The sequence below is a fragment of the Portunus trituberculatus genome, chromosome 42 (assembly GCF_017591435.1).
Source record: "Portunus trituberculatus isolate SZX2019 chromosome 42, ASM1759143v1, whole genome shotgun sequence".
Lineage (NCBI taxonomy): Eukaryota > Metazoa > Arthropoda > Malacostraca > Decapoda > Portunidae > Portunus > Portunus trituberculatus.
Genome location: NC_059296.1, coordinates 17,847,674 through 17,865,390, shown reverse-complemented (window position 1 = coordinate 17,865,390; position 17,717 = coordinate 17,847,674). Strand labels below are relative to the sequence as shown.

Below are 17,717 nucleotides of genomic sequence, written 5' to 3'. Positions count from 1 at the left end.
AGTTAATTAATTAACTCTTGCATTGGGGATGTTCAGAAAATAAGACTACCAAGGAAATAAAGGACCAGGCAGGGGGTCATAGTGTTAACCAGTAAAAGGAATGAAAGATTGAGAAAACTGGTTAAAATGCATTAGAGAGATGGACAAAATACAATTATTGTATACCACTTCATTCAACAAGATATAAAGTCATTCCTTTATAACTTACCTTCAATAAACTTTGCATATTTATAGCTGAGATTCTTGTCATTGCAGAAGTGAAGTTTATTGATGTAATTGTTATACAAACAGCATTCCTTTTGCAGACTGTACGTACATTGCCAATAAGTCACTGGTGTGGTCAGCCTTAGCCTTAACCTCTTGTGGCTTGGAGTGAAGGTCAATGCTGCCCTGGAAGATGCCATGACCTCCTGTAAAACATTGCAAGGATTGAAAGGACCAGTTCAACACACCAGGGAAAGTGAAAAAAAATGTAATGTTAAATCTTGGAGGAAAATAGAAAATATTTCAAGTGTTTAATGATAAAGGAAAGAAAACAGAAAAGAATAAGAATGTTTAGTACTGCTGGAGAGAAAATTATTAGCTTTATGAAGGTTTAGGAGAGAAAATCACTAGTTTTTGTAAATGGTTAAAAGGGAAAGTATTTATTTCATGAATGTTAATTGTTGATGGAGGGAAAAGTAGTATTAGTTTTATCATTGTTTATGGGAGAAAATTGAGTTATAAGAATGTTAGGTTCAATTAGGTTAGAAGTTAGAAAATGGATAAATTTTAAACATAACCATTGCTGGAAAAAAATTAATATTTTAATGAATGTATTGAAGGCAAAAGTATTAGTTTTGTAAATGTTAACTGGTGCTGAAAAGAACACTACTGGTTAAAAAATTATATCTTTTCCTTTCTATATTTAATTTCTACTATCACAAATATAAACTGTATCTTTCTATAATCTATTACAGTTCATCTATCTTTTATTACAGTCTGCAGTTTCCTATCTCCATTGTCACCCTTGAAATCACTATAGTTGCACCATTTTTCTTTACATCTTTTAATTCATAATTTCACTCTCTTCTCTTCCCATTTCCTCCTTTCATCTCTGTCTCTACCATTCCCTCCTTTCTCTCCCCAGTACCTCCTCCCTTCATCTCCCTCTGTGTCTCCCCTTCCCTGCTCCCTGTATCTCTTTTCTCACCACCAAAATGCCAATCTTCTCTTCTCCTATCTCTTCACCCCCCATCAAACCACCATGCAACACCACCTCAACACACCTGAACACAGACACCAACAATAGGGCCTTGAAGAAGTGCTGTGGTGTTGAGAAGTACATCACCCTCCTGCCAAGTGCTCTAAGGTGCTCTGTATTACTGTGGTGGTCCTGTGTCAACATGCCAAGTGGCTCCAGGTTGGACATGGCAGTGGTGACCAGGCGATGGTATGGCAGGCCCATTCCCTCAGCTAAAACATTGTGAATGCTTTCCTCTCTGCATTGTCCCTGGGATGATTAGGAGAGGAATGGGGTGAGATAAAGGAGTAAAAATGATGAGGGAATAGGTGAAGGAGTGAAGGATACAGGTAAAGGGTGAATAAAGTACAAACAAAGGGAAGAGATAGAGAGGTAAATAGGTAAGAGGAATAAAAGAAATTGATTAAAAAAATGGATAAATATGAGAATGAAAATAAAGCAAGAGAAAAGGAATTACAATATATAGAACTTAAGCAAACTCTCTCTTTCTCTCTGTAATTTTTCTGTTATATAACATTACTTTTTTACTTGAATAATTATCTTTTTTCTCTCAAAACTTCTCTTCATAACATTACTTCTTAACAATCTCTCTCTCTCTCTCTCTCTCTCTCTCTCTCTCTCTCTCTCTCTCTTCTCTCTCAAAAATCCTGTATACAACACCACACCTCTTCCCTAACAATCACTCTCCCTCTCACCATTCCCCACCACCTCACCTTCCACTGAATTGAAGGATAATATAATCTCAGGAACAAGGAAGTCACTCCTCACTGGAGAGATGAAACGTTTCCCAGCCTGCACCCTGCCTGCCCTGTCTTCTGCTGGCTGTTGGCATGGGAGATCCAGTGATTTCCCAGCACACTAAGGTAAATTTTATCATATCTCGGTGGAGGTAAGGAAAGCGTGTTTAAAGAAAAATAAGATACAATTTGGTTGATATGCTCTTGTGTTCAGGTAAATTTTTCTTTTGGGTGAGGGGAAGAATTTCAGCTGTTGTGGTGTTGTATCTTGAGTGTGAGAGTAAGGAAGAATGGGTTGAAAGGGAAGAAAGGTTTACTTACTGAGTTGGTTACCCTGCTACACCAAAATAGCAAAGCTTGAGAGAGATTTGCTAAATGGGAATAAGAGCAGCTGTCATGCAAACCCATCTTGTAAGCAGGCCTAAAGAGTAAATTGATGACAAAGGCTGAGCTGAGTGCCATGTGTAGAGATGGGATAATGCTTGAAGAATTCCAAAGATAGATGTATAAATATGTCCACATAATACATATTCAAAGAGAGAATGGTATAAATGTAGGTGCAGAAACGGTTTAAAAGCAATGGTTGAGTCATAAATGATAGCATAATCAGACCAGGAATTTCAAAAATAGATACATTTGTCACTGAAAAATCTGCATCGCCACTCTACTGATGTTTGGACTTCGTCTCCTTAAATACATGGCTCCTTGTGTGGTTGTGAGAGAGAGAGAGAGAGAGAGAGAGAGAGAGAGAGAGAGAGAGAGAGAGAGAGAGAGAGAGAGAGAGAGAGAGAGAGAGAGAGAGAGAGAGAGAGAGAGAGAGAGAGAGAGATCCTGTGGAATAATAGGTGAGTAGTTGTGGAAAATTTTCCAGTTTTATTATTACTGCTTTTATCAGTCTCTCTTTAACAGAATACAGATACAAATCCTCAAGATTTCTTTCCTAAGTTTTCATTGACAAAGGTGAAAGCTGGTATCTTCACTGGACAACAAGTAAGGAAAATTATGGAGTACTCAAAATTTCAACAGAGGGTCACAAAAAAGGAGAAAAAAAGATTGGGAGTGTTTCATTGCTGCAGTACAGAACTTTCCTGACAACAGCATGGCTGATAAGGATATAGAACTGGTTGAAGCTTTATGAAAGGCTACGGTGGGATGGGCTGCAGAATGTCCTTGAAGGTTCATGTCTTACATGCTCACCTTGAGAACTTCAAAAAGTATATGGGAGCAAATCCAGAGGAACAAGGGGAGTGCTTCCATCAAAATACAGTGTACCCTCAGACTTCAAACATAATCAATTCCAGAAGGCTTTTCCATGTCTCTATTGCTGCTGTGGTAGACGGCTACTGTTCTTCTCCTAAACCTATTAATAGCGGTGTTCCTCAGGGTTCTGTCCTGTCACCCACTCTCTTTCTATTAATCATTAATGACCTTCTTAACCAAACTTCTTGCCCTATCCACTCCTACGCTGATGATACCACCCTACATCTTTCCACGTTCTTTCAGAGACGTCCAACCCTTCAGGAAGTCAACAGATCACGCGGGGACACCACGGAACGCCTGACTTCTAATCTTTCTAAGATTTCCGATTGGGGCAGAGAAAATCTAGTAGTTTTCAATGACTCAAAAACTCAATTCCTCCATCTATCAATTCGACACAACCTTCCAGACAACTATCCTCTCTTCTTCAATGACACTCATGTGGTAGTTGTCGTAAAACAGGGGTAGCATGGAGACACCTGAGTCCATTATGAAAGTGTATTTATGGTAGCACAATACACAACAAGTGTAAACCGAGCGAAACGAGAGGCAGGAGGCGTAGCGTGTCGCCTGAGGCAGCGGCAAGCGAGGACTGAGGGGAACGACGTGACATCAGACAGAAAGGGAGTATGGGAAAAACAAAGGACATGCTAACATACTCAACTGTCTCCCTCTTCCACAATGAATATCTTCGGTCTGTCCTTTGCTCATAATCTTAACTGGAAACTTCACATCTCATCTCTTGCTAAAACAGCTTCTATGAAGATAGGTGTTCTGAAGCGTCTCCCGAAAGTTTTTCTTGCCCCTCCAACTACTTACTCTGTATAAGGGCCTTATCCGTCCCTGTATGGAGTACTTTTCGCATGTTTGGGAGGGTTCCAGTCACACAGCTTTGCTTGATAGGGTGGAATCGAAAGCTCTTCGTCTCATCAACTCCCCTCCTCTCACTAACTGTCTTCAGTCTCTTTCTCACTGCCGAAATGTTGCATCCCTTTCTATCTTTTATTGCTATTTTCATGGTAACTGTTCTACTGTTCTTGCTAACTGCATGCCTCCCCTTCTCATGCGGCCCCGCTGCACAAGGCTTTCTTCTTCCTCTCATCCCTATTCTGTCCAACTGTCTAATGCAAGAGTTAACCAGTACTCTCAATCATTCATCCCTTTCACTGGTAAACTCTGGAACTCCCTCCCTGCATCTGTATTTCCGAATTCCTACAACTTGTCTTCTTTTAAAAGGGAGGTATCGAGGCATTTGCTCCCTTAATTCTGGCTGACGGTTTTGGCACTTTTTGCACTTTTTAGAGAGCCAGCACTCAAGTGGGCCTTTTTTTAACTTTCTTTTTTTTGCCCTTGGCTGGCCCTCTTACCTATGTAAAAAAAAAAAAAAAATTGTCTGAACTGTTCCAAGTCTGAAACCATTTTCTCCTTAGGAAACAATGTAAATCACTTAAATTTGTCCCAATATCCTAAATTTTCACCTAAATAGATAAAAATTGAATTATGTAAAATTAATATTATTTATCTTTTGGTGGCAAGCTTCATGGCGAGTGTCACTTAACCGGGCATTAAGAATATACTGGGTTGTGGCAGCACTAAAATTAGCGTTGTCAGTTAATCCTATATGGATTCTTTGTTTCACGTCCATTACACCTTGTCACCAGAGTAGTTATGAAATATTTTTGCTAGTTACAAGATCAGTGTACTTCTGTAAAATATTACTCAACCATTCTACCTGGTTAAGTAAGTGACTCTGGTCAAATGTCCTGACTCCAGCTGGGAACAAGACCACAGCAACAACATGGAACCAAAACAAAGCAGGAACAGACATTTACCTCTTTCCAACAGCATTAGCATTACCCAGATTCGCTGGATTCAGGTAACTTTGGGTTATGCATTCCAAATCTGAAATTTGTTCCAACTCCAAGGGTAAAAATTATTGAAATTTTTGTTCCAAGTCCAAACTGTTCCAAGTCCGAGGGTCCACTGTATGATGAACTTTAGAAAGATGTTAGAGATTTTTCAATGAAAATATGATGGGGGCTCATAAGTAAAAGTGATATCTGTTGTCCTCAAACTATGATGTGCAGTTCTGGTCTTCACATTGCAGGAATAGTACATGTCCATTAGAATCAATATAAAGGAGAATAACAAAAAAAATATGGGGGATGAGAGGTATTCCTTACAAAATGAGACAAGTTATACATAAAACTCCTTTGCAAAATTCTCAGGATCTGTAATCAGGATAGAATAAAAATAAATGGATTCATGCTTGATGAAATGAGTTAAAGAAAGAGATAAGAATGAAATGGTTCTGAATAACATGGAAAATGAATGTAATGAATTCAGCAGTCTGGTTTAGTGCCAAGTCATTAGAGATGTTTAGAAGAAAAATGTATGGATTTATGGATGGGAATGATAGGTGGAAATACACAAGTATTTCTTACATGTAAGTATGAAGGCTTTATGCAACTTTCTTTATTTTCTTTTGTGTGTTAAGGAGAAACACCATTGAGAATTTAGCTAATCTTCAAAGCCTTTAAGAATTTAAGATGCTGCAGAACTCAAGGATCACAGAACTAATATTGGATAGGTACTGTAGTCAGTCTCTCTCTCTCTCTCTCTCTCTCTCTCTCTCTCACCAGAACAAGTGTAACTATCTACAGATAGTGGGTGTTGTGGTGGTGCCCTCTTCAGCTTGGCTCTCCTGGCCCTCACATTGCTTCTGACCACTACACTGCTCTGCTAAGGATGACATAGTTTAGTGCTCTGTGCTACATTTGGCTCATAAATTTTTCTTTCTCATCTCCCCCAAGTCAGGTTGTACTGCTGTTCCCTTATCTAGAAATTTGTGAAATACATGCTAAGTAATTGACTTGGTTGGAGTGTGTCTCGCTGTGTTAATTAGACCAAAATTTGAAGGATTACAACATATTATTATCTGTCTCTTTCTAACACTGTAATGTCACACAGTACAGCACAACTGTGACAAGTTTGGTGATAATCTACTGAAACCTGAGGAATGCACACTACGTGATAGCCTGCATATATGTTAGTACTAGCATTCATAATGATACATTCGTAAGTACAGCATCAGATAGTGTTATCACCCTTTACATGATAACACGTCATGAGTTATAAGTACTGTTGGTGGGGGATGATTGTCTGAGGAGGGAAAAGTCTGGTATGGAGGTGGTTTGTGACCCAATAATCAATGTATGTATTAACACTAGAGGGGCTTCATGGTAATGCAGGTATGGTACCACTGCTACATTACATGCATGTACTTTCAATAGACAATTTCCATGTAAAGTAATTTCCTTTGAGAAAAAGCTCTTTTACCCAAATGATATCGTGATAAGGAAAATCCATATCAACATTAGGTTATATAATGTTACAGTGTATATGGTTGTTTCTGAGATGGGCCTAAGAGATTATGGCAAAAAGACTGAACCGCTGGTTGAATGGGTGATCATTCTTACATTATAGTTAAACATCACATCGTGACAAAAGGATGAGTGGGCAGGTATAATATCACAGCAATTACACTAGTTTTGCTATCAATGGCTGTAAATTTTGGCTACGTTTACCTTAATTCACTCTTATACATGTAATTGCCTGAAGGTGGATATTGTTTTCAACTAATCTTGTTCTTGGAGGCACCTATTCCCTCATCCTCGAAATGACTAGACACGTAGTGGTCTGATAGTAAAAATAAGGCCATCTCAGCCTAAGCTCATATTGTCTTACTAAAAATGAACAAGTTTAAATATATGTTAAACATTTTTGGAGATTAGATCAGGTCAGGACACCCTATTGTCTATTTCATAAGGGTAGAAGAAAAAAGTCACAAGATGTTGAACATTCCAGGCATCCTATTAGGAAACTGCTTTCCCCATTAGTTCTACAGTAACCTTCAACTATTCAATCTTACATAATGGAAGGGAGAGGAGGGATACATATCAAGAGAAAAAATGGAGAGGCATCATTTAGCTTAGGAAATGACAAGTCTTACCTTCACATAGCCCTCGCAGAACTAAGCTGACTGCTGCTGCCTGCCTTCCTCCCTCTTTCCACCACCTCCACCTCCTTTAGCTCCTCCCACATTTGCTTGTTATTATTATGATTATGATGCTTTGAATACTAACCATAAACATTTACACCTAAGTATTCTTTCTTTTATAATGTTGTCACAAATTCTCTAATTTTTTTTGTTAATACAAATATATAATGAATATAGTGTACAAGAGAGAGAGAGAGAGAGAGAGAGAGAGAGAGAGAGAGAGAGAGAGAGAGAGAGAAATTACAAAACTTCAGCATTTTGTCCAGTGACTCAAGATTCTAAGGCAATGCAATAAAGGCGTGCTCGCTTCTAATTACAAGCAAATCTTCTTACTAAGAAACTATTGGCCACTGTTACATGGCCAATAAGTAAACATCCATCTTTGTTCATAACATCAAATAAGTTTTATATTTTGTTCATATTGTTATCAACACTATAAACAGTTTCCCAAAACCAATCTTGATACATGATAGTGGCTCTCCCTGCCTCACATTTCAATCAATGAACATATTGTCATTGATCAATCTAGTTTAGCAAATTCCTTACCTGCCTTGATCTTCTGGACAAATAAATATGGTGATATATTCTGAACCTGAGTATATTCTTGTAGAGATGTACCAATGTATCACTATCTGTATCGGTATCGGCGGTATCGGCCCATTTTTTGGGTATCAGTATCGGTATGCCGATACTTCCGATACCTAAAAGGAATTTACTACTTAGTGATATATTCGATATAAGATATTGATTATACCAAATTAATATAATACGGCGTATTAAGTTTCCGTGGTGATTACCGTATGTCATAGAATACTGTTTTCTGTGGTAATAAGCCACAACCTCTAAATTGGACTTGTATGAAACGCGTATAGGCTGAACTCCGGCATCCTGTCACACAGTCGGTCATGAGTCACCACGCATTCTCACTGTCTCTCAGTCAGACGCTGCTCCTCCACCCACACAAAGTTCACACAGGTGAAAAGCTTATGTTTTTGAACTATAATCTAAGAATGTCAAACTTCAGATATTGAGAATCCAACAAAATGATTTGGTATATATATATATATATATATATATATATATATATATATATATATATATATATATATATATATATATATATATATATATATATATAGTTAGACATTTTGCATTATTGTAAATAACAGCATATTCTTATTTGATTTATAATTAACAGTGCTAGTGGTAGCCTTTTCCAAGATATCATACTGGAATAGGTGGAAGCTCGAATTATATATGTATATTAATTTTAATGCAAGTTTAATTTTTGAGTTACTTGTGTTAACCTAAGGATGTAAAAATTCCATAACTAAGAAAGTAACGATTCTGTTTTGTAATCATGTGCATTGTGTATAATTTGTTGCATATTAATTATTTAAGATCATAGCAATACACTAGAAATTTAGAATAAACTAAACTTTTTCTATTTAATTGAAAAGATTAGGTGAAAGCTCATTTTTCTGAATTGGTCTACTAATATGTAATGAATTAATATCAAAGGATATCAGATTTAATTCAAGAGAAACATACACAACAAAATGAGTTTCTTTTGCTAATATTTTGTGTCTGTTTTACAATTTTAATAATTTTAAAAATATTTTTGATCGCCAAAATATCGTCAATAAAATTAATAATGAAAATGCACAAAACCAAATGGTCACTAAAGGAGTAAGAAGTAAGAATTTAAAATAACTGACAAGAATCAGAAGACTGAGAAGATATTCATTCCAATTACTGAGTAATTTACCTTTGCAAATGGCTTCAAAAAGCTTCTAGAATTGCTCACAAACGTTTTCAGAAGGACTTACAGCATCCCCCAAAACAAAGCCTCCCATCTGATAATGCTCGCCGTCCACCAACTCATCCTGGTGTCCAGTGCAGTAATCACTATAAGTAGTAGTATCAGTATCGGCCCAATTAGGTGGTATCGGTATCGGAATCGGTCAAAATTTTGGTATCGGTACATCTCTATATTCTTGACTGCTTCACACTCACAGGATAATAATCAAAACTATAAGTTTTACATCTTTACTTATAAAAGTAATTAAATAATAAGAGTAAAATGCTCACAAGTACACATTAAGATTCCAATAATGCAAGCTCAAAGCTTATGTTTAATTTAACATCAATTATTGAATATATTAGCATTAAAAAGTATTACCTTCACAATCAAGCAAGTTTTATTGATCACTTTGCATTCTTGAGAGCAGCACTAATACAGTAATGTTATTCTATATGTAGTATACACTATTACCTACTCTTCCACCTTACCAGACACTGGAAGATGAATATAGTAATATTATGTATGTCATAGGATAATGCTTGGAATCAAGCATCATTATGTAAGATTTAAAAACATTAACTGACTAATCAGAACATTTACATCCTTCATGGCTTACGAGATTTTAAAAAGAAGTTTAAGACACTTTCACATCTATCAAAATAAAAGTTAACATTTTGAAAGATTAAAAGGAATTTCCAAACATTAGTCAATGAGATTTCAATCAAATTTATTGACTCCCATTGATACATTTCAGCATTAGCTTTTATTTTAGATTAAAGTGAAAGAATGAAGTATAGAACAATCTAATAATGTCTGTTACTCAAACAATAAAAAAAGGTTAATATATTTCAAAAGCAATAACCAAAACATTAGTCAATGAGATTTCACACCAAATTCATTGACTCTCATTGATACAGTTTAGCAGTAATAAGATTAAAATTCTTTAAAGATCAAAGAAAAGAAAATCTCATAGAAAAATCAAGAGTAATGATAGAGATATGGATGACTTTAAGCCTAATACCATGATGTTAAGTACTGAATAAGCCAGTCACTGGTTGTGTAGGATGCCAAGTAGCATAAGAAATCAAATATCCATCTCAGTGCTGCCCATATCCATTTAACAGGTTTTCTACACAGGCCATTTCTTGAAGTAAGACTCACTGGCATATCCATACCTGCCGGTTAGTTTATTACTTTTCTATAGCAGTGTCTTATACTGTACGAGGAAGAAAAACTATACTGAGTTGAGTAGAGTAGCACACTATTGAAAACTTGATGATCAAGTTCTTTCTTATCACAAAACCAAAAGTTGGATCCACACCACTTGTATTTGCAAGAAGGTCAGCACCCATCCGTGCAGTTATTTCTTGGTCTCATTCCTCTTCATTTCAGCTTTTTGCTGCTTCAGTCGCATCAATTCAGCATCCCTTTGTCTCCGAGCTTCAAGGGTCATACCTTTATTCCCCAACTGCAGCAAAGGGATTTAATGTTAAATTCATATAAAGTCATCACTTTTCCTCTACTCCACTATTCCCATTCAGTGGATACAGATCAAATCAAATGTGTACAGTTGAAATTTATAGAATTTTTGATGTAATGGATAAATTCAAAGATATTCATGTGAGAGGGTAAGGTGGGTGACTGGTTTGTACTGTACACCTACTACAACTATGTGAGTATGAGAGAGAGAGAGAGAGAGAGAGAGAGAGAGAGAGAGAGAGAGAGAGAGAGAGAGAGAGAGAGAGAGAGAGAGAGAGAAAATGTAATTGTATATATAAAAGAACAGGTGTAGCTGTAGAACAGATTAATAGAAAAGAAGTATTTTGTAGTCAAACTTTAGCCTTCTAGATATAAGTATTCAGAATATCTTTAAGAAGATTGATGAACATATATGACTTTTGAAACAAATAACGACTCAAAAATACTTCCATTAATTAAATCTCTAAATGCAAATTCACACCACACATTTATTCTGTCACTAACTATATATAGAGGATTGCGTTAGTCCAAGGTTGAGAGGATCTCTTTCTAAAGTAGCAACAGTACACATGAACTTTCTCTATAGCTGAAACAAGTTATGTGTTAACAACAACTGGTGACTGACAGAGATGAAATCGGTAGTGTTTCCATGGACAGACATATAAAGAGTGGATTCTGTCTACATCATACTGATCAGAAGGTTATTTCCTATTTCATTGTAACCTGTACATAATATAAGTACATAATAAAGCAATGTAACCTATGCATGCTACACACAATATAAGTATATAATACAGTAATCACACAATCTTGAAAAGAAATCTTCCTTACATAACAATCTTCAATGCATAAGAGTGGCTGAGAGAGAGAGAGAGAGAGAGAGAGAGAGAGAGAGAGAGAGAGAGAGAGAGAGAGAGAGAGAGAGAGAGAGAGAGAGAGAGAGAGAATTTTCCTTGCTCTGCAGCCTATCAAAAGAAATGAGCTCCTTCCATCCATGCATTCCACTTTTCCTTTAAACATCAAAATACTGTATGGTGAACTGAGCTTCCCTCAAAACAGTTTCTTTCCTAATCATTACTGTATGCCAATTTTTGTGCCAAACACAATCCTTGAAGTCAATGTTTCTTAGCTATGATGACCAGACAATCTACAAACCAGGATGAAAGTTGCTTTTAAAAATGAAGTAGTCTTTCTAAGTCACTGCCTCAATGCAGGAACAAATATAAAAAAGAGGAAGTTCAGTCCCTTGCTTAATTATTGTCACATTTATACACAGATTTGATCACATGTGAACTGTCATTCTTTGAAATTAGACTCCATGATATTTCATCAGGCTACTAACAACTGTATAGAAAATATCAACTATTCCCCACAATCTTCAATTAACTTTGGGTAAAAGATTGCATTTAAAGGCGGGTTTGCGTGTCAATTTGTGACTGGAAATGCTAGCTGCTAGTGTTACTGGCTAGATTTTGGTGCCTAGCAGGTGGAAATACTAGCCACTAGAGTTATTGCTGAATTTTGGTGCCTAATGGGTGGAAATACTAACTGCAAAACAAGACTGATATAACTACTGGTCTTTTTAAGCTGCTAGCGGCTTTGCTTACATTGTGACATCACGGAACGTTTGAACATGTGGCGTCCAGAGGCAGAGATGTTGAAGCTAGTAAGGGACAAACAGCATGTCTGGGACACAAAAAATGAATTGTACAGCAAAAAAAAGCCTTCATAGAACTACATTCAATGAGATCACTCTCACTCTCCAATGACTGTTTCCCTCTGTGCAGGATGTTGTTGTGGGGTGAGGATTGAATACCTGTGAGGAATTGATTTGATTGCAATTGTGCATAGTCTTTTATCAAGACGAACATTTTTCTTAAAAGAAATGTAGGCCAACCGGCCAATATTTCCCAGTTGCTGTGTGAACATGTTCCGGTTAGCAGGGCTATGCTAACACTTCTAACTGCAAATTGACACATGTGAATCTGCCTTTACAAGCCTGAACTATTCTTTAGCTATTTAGGCTTATAAATAAAATTTACCAGAGCAAATTCAATTTTTTTAATTTTTCAAGTAATTCAAGTATTCTCCACAGCTGCCATTCAATTATAATCTTTCTATAGTAGGATTTTTACTTAGATAATGACATCCTCATTTTGCTTATAGGATCTGGGTAGTTAATATGTACATTGTCTCCTGTCTCTCTCTTAGCCCCCATGAACTCCTAAAGGGTGTGTGACATTTATAGCTGAGATAACATAGAAGGCAGGTGGCATCTATAAATGACCTGCATTTTGTGGGCTAAATTTCAAATTTCCAAGCAAATTTTTGGGGCCAACAAATATCCTTTCCTCAAAAGGACACTTGAGTCTCAGCGTCCTATAAGCCACAGTGATGGCTACAGGGGGAAAATGATAATTTCTCTTCTTCAAACTTCTCACAGGGATAAGCAACCAGTGACTTACTCCACAAAGGGCAAATTTGCTCCCAAACAACACTGAAAATACTACTGAGAGAGTTATAAGTTACTCTCTCAAGTCTTGAAAATGGTTTTACTAAAGAAAAAATAAAACACTAGTAGACTGTGATTTGCTAATATACATCCTCAGAACTGTGACAATAACAATTTTTTTGTTACACGTTATAAGTGACAGACAGCAATACTATTCCCCTTAGTGTTTCTATAAAATGATAGATTTAGGCATTCATGTGAGTGAGGCACTGAAAAATACTGGTGAGGGGAACAGATAAAGAGAGCTTGGGAGCACCCAGCTGGAAATCCAGCCAGGCACACAACCATCTGAACAGGCTGAGAAAATGGTAAAATTTACTTAACTTCATCACTTCACAGAACCACCACATCATTAAGAGAGTTTGGTTTTGCAGGAGATTGATAAGGGTGATGCATTTTTATTTTAAGCATTTGGTAAAGGCAGAGTTGAGAAAAATGATGATTAAAAATTACCTATTTTTGTTGAGTTGTCAAAACTAGCCTGGCTAGGAAGGATATCTATCTGCAGGGGATGCCCCTGTCCTTTTAGGGTTAAGGAAAATATGTTTGTATCAATACCACCTGTGTACCAACAACATTAGATAAATAAAAAGATGAACTATAAAATATCAAAGAGATACAGGCAACTCCCGCTTAACGATGGTTCACACAACAAAATTTTGCTACAACGAAGGTTTCATTTTACTACCATCTGCTCATTTAACGAACACCATACTCACTTTAACAAAATTTTATCCAGGTAATTTTTTCCAAGTTTGAAAGCACCGCCGTATCACACAAGCTGACAGGCTTTTGAATACAACACGCACACCACTCACTCCCCCTGTTCAAAGCAATAACAGCGTCAGCAGCAGCTCATCTTCCCTCGCTCAACTTACAACCAAAACGCCCTGCAAGGTCGCCTAGCATTGCTAAGAAGACCAGGAAGTCTCTTACTCTCAAAGTGAAGCTGGATATTATTCACAGACACGAGAGAGGTGAGAGAACTAATAACACTGCTCGCCACCATCTTGACTCCATCTACTGTCTCTACTATTTTCAAGTCAGCAGACTCTATTAAGAAGGCTGGTGACACCGTATCTTCCTTGCAAGCTAAACAAACCACCTGAACTCGTGACTCTACAATGGATAAAATGGAAAGCCTTGTGGAAATGTGGTACATAAGTTTTATATGTGATACAATGATGCGCCCTTTGTTTACATTCCACAGGTTGCCGGTTAGTATCTTTCCCGTTTCACTTTTCCTCCCTTCATAAATTTAAAATAATTTACATTATAAAGTTATGTACATACATACATTAGTGTACATTGTAATGACTTAAATTAAACTGCCTAAATGTTTTAACTTCATAATTATTTTCTTTCATTAAACCTTTCACTGTACTATGATGCACTCTCGCTTTGTTTACTCTCGATGGAAGTTCAAGTCAGGGGTTAAACTTGTTATAATCGGTTCGCTTAATGAAGTTTCGCTTAACGAAGGGTTTTCAGGAACGTAGCCCCTTTATTAAGCGGGGATTGCCTGTATAAGGATGATACCCTCCTACACTAAAAAAAATATACTACTATCTTTTATCCACATTGAACAATATCTTCTCTGTTCCATAACAATCCCTCACAAGCTGGAGAGGAAAAATAAATAAATGAATAAAAAAAAAATACCAAAAACTTTAAAAGGACTTGAAACAATTATATAGCTATTAATCTTTTGATGTTCCCCCACATTAACAAAGTCCAGGTAAGGTGGCTTACCTTATCACCAGAAGCTTGTCCTTTATTAGCCTCCATCTGCTTCTTGGCATTCTTAGCACGAGCTAATTCACGCTGATTTCCACCTGTAAAGTGTAGTAACTTCAAAGAACTGCTGATATTACACTTTTACATTAAGTATACATTTTCAAAATTATATCTAGCCATTCCCTATAAGTCAAATTTATTACAAAATATTTCACAATGTGGTGAACAAAGAAACAATTCATAAGTACATCTCATCACAACTTTTCATGGGTAATGGGATGACATGATTCATTCATTCTCTCTCTCTCTCTCTCTCTCTCTCTCTCTCTCTCTCTCTCTCTCCATACAGTTTCAATATATCTAACTACACAAATATCCCATCCAAAAACCCTGGCTTCCAAAATTTGCTGTGCATTGGGAAAGAGTTGAAATAAATAAATGATATATTATAAATAAATAAATAAATAAGTAAATAACAGTGAGTGCAGGAATAAACAGCAATCGCCATGTTCTTTTTACTAAAGCTCAGGTTTCCTACCAACTGTCGTCTCAAAACATATTAAAGTTAATAGATTACACAAAATTAATATAATGAATCACACCTCAAATTTACCAAGTAGTCCAACACCAATTACTATCTTTGTATCCTTGTAAGTAAGATTTGCAAAATTCAAGTTCCTTTGATGTCTTCACTACCACTTTCTTGTGACACAGCAGCCCTATATCAACTTTTCACTTGTAAGAGCAGATGGTTCCCCTACCTCTGATATTTGTTTAAGCTTGTATAAGTGTGTATATCACAATTCTTCAATTTAAAGTGTGTATAAGATGACATCATTTTATTAAAATAGTACACCTATAATAATGTTACTCCAATGGTAACACTTAAGAAGTGCATTATTCTGCATGTATCAATGCATCAATAATTGAACATGTGCAGCAGAAAGAAGAGAGCAGCTCAAGAGAAAGGAAGATGAGTGGCCCTAGTCATGACAATAATGGAAACATCAAGCAGCCCAAGATAATATCAATATTTTTTCCATTTGAAATAATAAATAATCTTCTATCCAGAATGGTTATGCAAAATGATACCCTATCCACATTATGTGATGTATTTGACAGTGATAATCTATCTCATGTTATATGATTATGTGGGTAGGTTGAATTAAGGAAATTAAGCCTTTGACCATTCTGGCTACATCAGAAGTCATGGTTAGTATATCTATAGCAGGGTTGTTTCTCGCACTGCCTCAGTACAAGCCATAGTGCATTCTTTTTCAGCCACTTGTGTTGCCTCAGACTGCTCATTACAAGCTTAAGCTTAAGAAAAGAGTACAAGGTGTACTGTTAATTATGACAATTATAACTGGTTAAATTTCTCTAATATCACATATACAATGATTGCTTCACTTTGAAGTACATTTTCTTACCCTCAATCATAAGACTTTTCTTGTATGAAGAGGATAAAAAAAAGTTTGTGAACTCAGGCACACTCCTGTCCTTGAACCATCAACACTCTTAAGATAAAACTTTCATGAATGGTGGAATGTGTAGAACTCATCAGTTATGTGGGGTGGTAATTCAGGGTAAGAACAATGAATATGGCTACAAAGAGGTTAACAATTAAGGCACCAGATAGGAGAACGTGCACACACTAATTCCCTGTTAGATGGTGCAAGTAAAGTTAAGGTCGAGAGGATCATGGAAGTCCGAGTTAACATTCTTTAAGGGACTTGCTACCTTGCTGGCGTGGCAGGGCGGGGAGTGTGGCGCAATTTTCCTGCCATGACGCAATGTGAGGGGTCAACCATGTATGTAAACAATAAAAAGGCAACCAATAACAGCACCACATTGACTGAATGGTATTGCAGGGATACCCTTACACCCGCTCAGCACGTACCCTGGTTAGTATTGCCCTAGATGGACTTATCCCGATTAATTCCACGCACTGAAGTCATGGGCACCCTAGAAAGCACAAGGTCACTGGTCTCTTATCCTCCCAAGTTAGCCACGATATCATACGAACAGTGCTGTATGATCACCACAACGACGGCAATATCAAGGTAAAGGTGTTTAAAACAGGCGGGAAAATCTTAACAACCTATGCAATTTTGTTTACCGAAATGTAGAGAAACTGCTCTCAACTTTCGTTTACGGATCGTTTTCTTGTGAATTTCGCTCTCTTTCCACTACCTGCCAATGTTTAACTACTCTCTTTCATGGCAGACCTGTCCTAATCTCCGACGATTACGTCCAAATATACACAGGAGGAAAATATGGCAAGATACGGGAGAAATTATCATGTCTGCCACCATCACATTGACCTCCATTACCTTCTTCCTTCTCTCCTCACCCTTTCCCCTACACTCTCTTCGTGACTTTGCAAGGCTCACGTAATCCCCTGCACGGTTACGCATACTTACGAGTCATTTTCTTCTTTGCCTTCCACTTCCAGCAGGAGAAACGAGGTTAAATGTGAAGAAGCACTCCACCTCTCTGTTGCCTGGACTCTTTCCTTCACCCACGAGTGCCAAATGTCAAAATAGTTGCTCCATATATATATTCCTAAATCACATTACTACACCCCCTATAATTAAAATCTACACCAAATCGCTGCACTAAGATTATTTTTAGTGATATAAAGGATAGTATAATCAAAGAAAGTTGTAAAGGGGGTCTTTTAAAAGTCTGTCGATAACGTTGGAGAGAAAGTTCTGGAGATGTTCTAACTTCCCATTCCTCCTCCTCCTCCTCTTCTTCCGCTCTTTCATCTATCGCCGTTTCCCTAATTAGTTTTTGGTGTCATCTATATACGAGTTTTCTCCAGTTGTTCTTATCCATCGCATCTTCTCCCTGCTCTTCCTCCCATTCTTTGTAACTCTGCCAAA

General features: G+C 37.0%; 1 protein-coding gene and 1 long non-coding RNA gene across 2 annotated transcripts; both read right to left on the bottom strand.

Annotated features, from left to right (window-relative positions):
* Positions 1 to 207: 207 nt before the first annotated feature.
* On the bottom strand, positions 208 to 2,685 carry LOC123517576. The gene is made up of 3 exons (XR_006678496.1): positions 1,957 to 2,685; positions 1,269 to 1,492; positions 208 to 410 (listed from the first exon to the last, which is right to left on the bottom strand). It is a non-coding gene; the product is annotated as an uncharacterized LOC123517576 (long non-coding RNA).
* A 6,647-nt stretch (positions 2,686 to 9,332) lies between these two features.
* Positions 9,333 to 17,391, bottom strand: LOC123517604 (small EDRK-rich factor 2-like). The gene is made up of 3 exons (XM_045277870.1): positions 17,253 to 17,391; positions 14,845 to 14,927; positions 9,333 to 10,569 (listed from the first exon to the last, which is right to left on the bottom strand). Exons 1-3 carry the CDS (start codon positions 17,257 to 17,259, stop codon positions 10,462 to 10,464), a joined length of 198 nt encoding a protein of 65 aa, XP_045133805.1. The 5' UTR covers positions 17,260 to 17,391; the 3' UTR covers positions 9,333 to 10,461.
* Positions 17,392 to 17,717: the final 326 nt, after the last annotated feature.